The following is a 3,951-nucleotide window of genomic DNA, read 5'->3' as shown; positions in this document are numbered from 1 at the left end:
TAATTTTGTTTTTTTTTTTGTTTAAATTTATAATGTTTTGGAAGAGCTTAACTCTTTAATATATTAAACTTAATTTAAAAAATTGTTTTATTTTTATTATTTTTTATTAAATTGTTGCCTTTAATTACATATAGGCATAAGCTTATAAGAATATAAACTATAAATAACTATAGTTATTGCATTATTGGTTAAATAAGTTAAAAAGTTTTGCCCAGGGCCTCGCAAAAAGTAGCGCCGGCCCTGCCTCGCCATTCGTGTGTTACAACAAATTGCAGATTGTGACTGTGCCGAATTTCCATCCGTCCGTAAGGCATTGTTGTTCCACACATATGTTGACGATATATGCGTCGGTGCCGACTCTGAAGACGCAGCAATAGAATTACAGTCCGCATTAATCACTGTCCTTGGCCGTGCTGGCCTGGAACTGAAGAAATGGTCCAGCAATACTCCTTCAGTTTTAAATAAAGTGTCTCCGGAAGACAGGGCGAAGGGTGTATTGCCATTTGATGAAGGGGATGGAATCAAAGTTCTGGGTCTTCGTTGGAATCCACATGATGATGCATTCACTTACGAGTTCCAGATTGAGAAGTTGGTAGCTACAAAAAGAGGGATGCTATCTTTGACCCGAATATTTGACCCCTTAGGCCTGTTGTCGCCGGTCGTATTTTTGGCGAAATACTTCATGAATCTTGTGTGGCAGTCTAACGTGTCGTGGGATGAACCATTACCACTTTCCGTCAGTGATATTTGGCACCAGTTTGTGTCAGAATTGCCAGAACTTCGGAAACTGTGTATTCCGCGCTTTGTTCATACGCGCTCCGGTATGCGCGTTGTGTTATGCGGTTTCTGCGACGCATCTGAACGTGGATACGCAGCGGTTGCTTATATCCGCTCTGAAGATTCATCCGGCTGTTCACTCGTATCCTTGCTAGGTTCCAAAACCAAACTCGCTCCGATGACTGCATCAACGATCCCACGATTAGAGTTATGCGGCGCAGTCCTCCTCGCAAAGTGGATGTCTCGGATCAAAGAGACACTTAGCATAGATTTGGAAGTCGTTGAGACTCATTGAGACTCATGCGTGGTCAGACTCTACAATTGTACTGAACTGGTTGGCCGTGCGCCATGTGACATTTAAAGTGTTTGTATCGAATAGAATTCACCAAGTACAGTCACTACTACCGGACTGTCATTGGCACCATATCTCGTCGGAGGATAATCCAGCCGACTGTGCGTCCCGCGGATTGCTACCATCTCAACTAGCGAACCATGTACTGTTTTGGAAGGGTCCGGCGTTTCTTACGTCACCTACAATCGAATGGGTTACCCATGTTCCTTCCATCGAGCTAGATCAGCTCCCCGAGTGTAAGGAGGAGAGTCCTACTGCATTACTCGTCGAAACAGAATCGGAATGGTACTCTCGTTTCTCGTCGTATGTGCACATGATTCGCGTCATCGCCTATGTTCGTCGTTTTATCATGCGCTGCCGTAGCCGCCAGTAAATGTTCGAGCGTTACCTCACGCGTCGCGAGCTCGATTCGGCATCATTGGTAATTGTACAATCTTCCCAACAAACATTTTTCAGTAAACTTCGTCATGAGTTGAATTGTTCCAAACCAATATCGGCGCGGTCTGTTGCGCGACTTCGACCTTATCTTGATGATAATGAGATACTCCGTGTGGGTGGTCGGTTATCCAACGCGGACATACCGAACGAACAACGACATCCAATCTTGTTAGCGAAGTCATCACATTTGTCCATACTATTAATACGGCATTGGCACGACATCACCGGTCACAGTGGTCCCCGCGTCATAACAGCACTCTTGGGAGGTCAATATTGGATCATGTCATTGGGCACTCTAATCCGTACGGTTATCAGTCACTGTACGCGTTGCGTCAGACTGTCGGGCGCTAATCCGCAACCGGTTATGGCAGATTTACCGCGATCGCGCGTAACCGAATGTCGCCCTTTCTCCCGTGTAGGGATTGATTACGCAGGGCCCTTACTGATGAAAGAGCATCGTCTTCGGAAGGCGCGTCAATACAAAGTTTATATAGCGGTATTTGTCTGCTTCGCAGTTAAAGCAGTACACCTTGAGGTTGTATCTGATTTATTCACTGATGCCTTTATTGCCGCGCTCAACCGGTTTGTAGCCCGTCGTGGCCTTCCTACGGATATTTACTCAGACTGTGGAACAAATTTCGTTGGCGCCGCAGCCCAGCTCAAGGATCTTATTAACCATCGTGACAACCAAAGTCGACTGTCAGCATCTATACAATCTGTTTGGCATTTCAATCCCCCCGGCGCCCCGCATTTTGGTGGCCTTTGGGAAGCGGCAGTTCAATCAGCCAAGAAACTTTTAATCCGCATCATGGGAGAGCATACGTTTACTCTGGAAGAGTTTAACACCATATTGTGCCGTGTGGAGGCTATATTAAATTCGCGCCCACTCACCTCAAGTTCTACCGATCCTAGTGAAATTGACTACTTGTCACCAGAACATTTTTTTATTGGTCAACCACTACTGGCGCCACTAGAAGAAGTCATAGCGCCCACTCAATATTCACTGAATAACCGTTGGAAGCTGCTCAACCAATGCGCTCAAGCCTTTTGGCGTCGCTGGAGGGACGAGTACCTTCAAATCTTGCAAACAAAAGGACGATGGACGGCTGATGCTCCCAACCTGGCAGTGAATGATATTGTTATTATCAAAGACCCACAATCACCGCCTTTAACGTGGCGAATGGCCCGTATCTTAGAAACAGTGTCAGGTACCGACGGTGTTGTGCGTGTCGTGCGCCTCCGGACGTCCACAGGAACTTTGACCAGGCCCGTGCGCAAAGGAGGGGTTTTGGGGGTTCAAACCCCCCCCCCCCATGGCCGAAAAAATCGTGTTTTTCATGTTTGATCTTTTACCTATATGTCATATTTTCTAATCTTATTTATAATAAATAATAATGCATAACATAATAGTACAATACTATAGTAATATAATATAGTGTTGTCTTCACATTTGCTGTTTATCGACTTTCGTAATCGTTGCCGTTATCGATTAAATATAATGACAATAAATGTATGAATATAAGTATAGTCATATAGAGCATACAAGTCGCACAATAATATTTTATTCGACCGCAATTAGTAGAACACGAGATTACACGATAACGGATTTCGGGTATTTTAAAAGTTGTTTATAATCGTAGTTCGTACACAACGATTGTAAGCTCACAGTGAGACGTTAGTTATAGTGTTACGTTAGATTGTTAGAAATAACATCAAAATGGACATTGAAAGTTTTTCAAAACCAGCTAGAAATGATGAGAGTATAGTACAATAAATTACTAATTTATAAATAAATATAATATATTTATAATAATATTATAAATTATTATTATTATTATATTTAATTTTATTTCGAAAATAGTTTAATAACCAATCACAACCACGAACTAGCGAAAACGCATCTCCAGAAACAAATTATCAATGTCAATTCCAGATTGTGCACCAACATTATTAAGATTTATATGAATAAACCTGCAACGAAACTATTGACTTGTTTCGATTCAAATTTGATTTGGACACCTTCAGAAGACTATAAATTCCCTGTTTCCGAAAAAGAAATTTCAAATTTCAAAGAAGTTGGTTGCTCAAATATAAATGGATTTATTCAGCAATTTGAATGGCTATTTGAAGGTTGTGTGTTGTTTTCTGTCGAGGTGGAGGATTGACATCAAAAGTTGGGACTGTTAGTTAAAACCGTTACAAACTGGAAAAGCTTTAGAATCATTTAGTTACCATAACTCACTAGAGTATCATAAATCATTATTAAAATCAAATGAGAGCAGAAATTGATAACCAAAAATTTACCAGTGATTTACAAATTCGAAACAACAATTAGATTTCATTAATAAAAGTAGCAATACGTAACTGAACGAAGTAATACCGTA

General features: G+C 41.5%; 1 protein-coding gene across 1 annotated transcript; it reads left to right on the top strand.

The window, feature by feature from the left end:
- Positions 1 to 1,502: 1,502 nt before the first annotated feature.
- LOC112590942 lies at positions 1,503 to 3,732 on the top strand. The gene is made up of 2 exons (XM_025334557.1): positions 1,503 to 2,833; positions 3,429 to 3,732. Exons 1-2 carry the CDS (start codon positions 1,503 to 1,505, stop codon positions 3,730 to 3,732), a joined length of 1,635 nt encoding a protein of 544 aa, XP_025190342.1.
- Positions 3,733 to 3,951: the final 219 nt, after the last annotated feature.

Source organism: Melanaphis sacchari, unplaced genomic scaffold, assembly GCF_002803265.2.
Source record: "Melanaphis sacchari strain LSU unplaced genomic scaffold, SCAv2.0 Contig1231_pilon_pilon, whole genome shotgun sequence".
NCBI lineage: Eukaryota > Metazoa > Arthropoda > Insecta > Hemiptera > Aphididae > Melanaphis > Melanaphis sacchari.
Note: the sequence above shows the minus strand (reverse complement) of the source record. Positions and strands in the feature narration are given on the sequence as shown.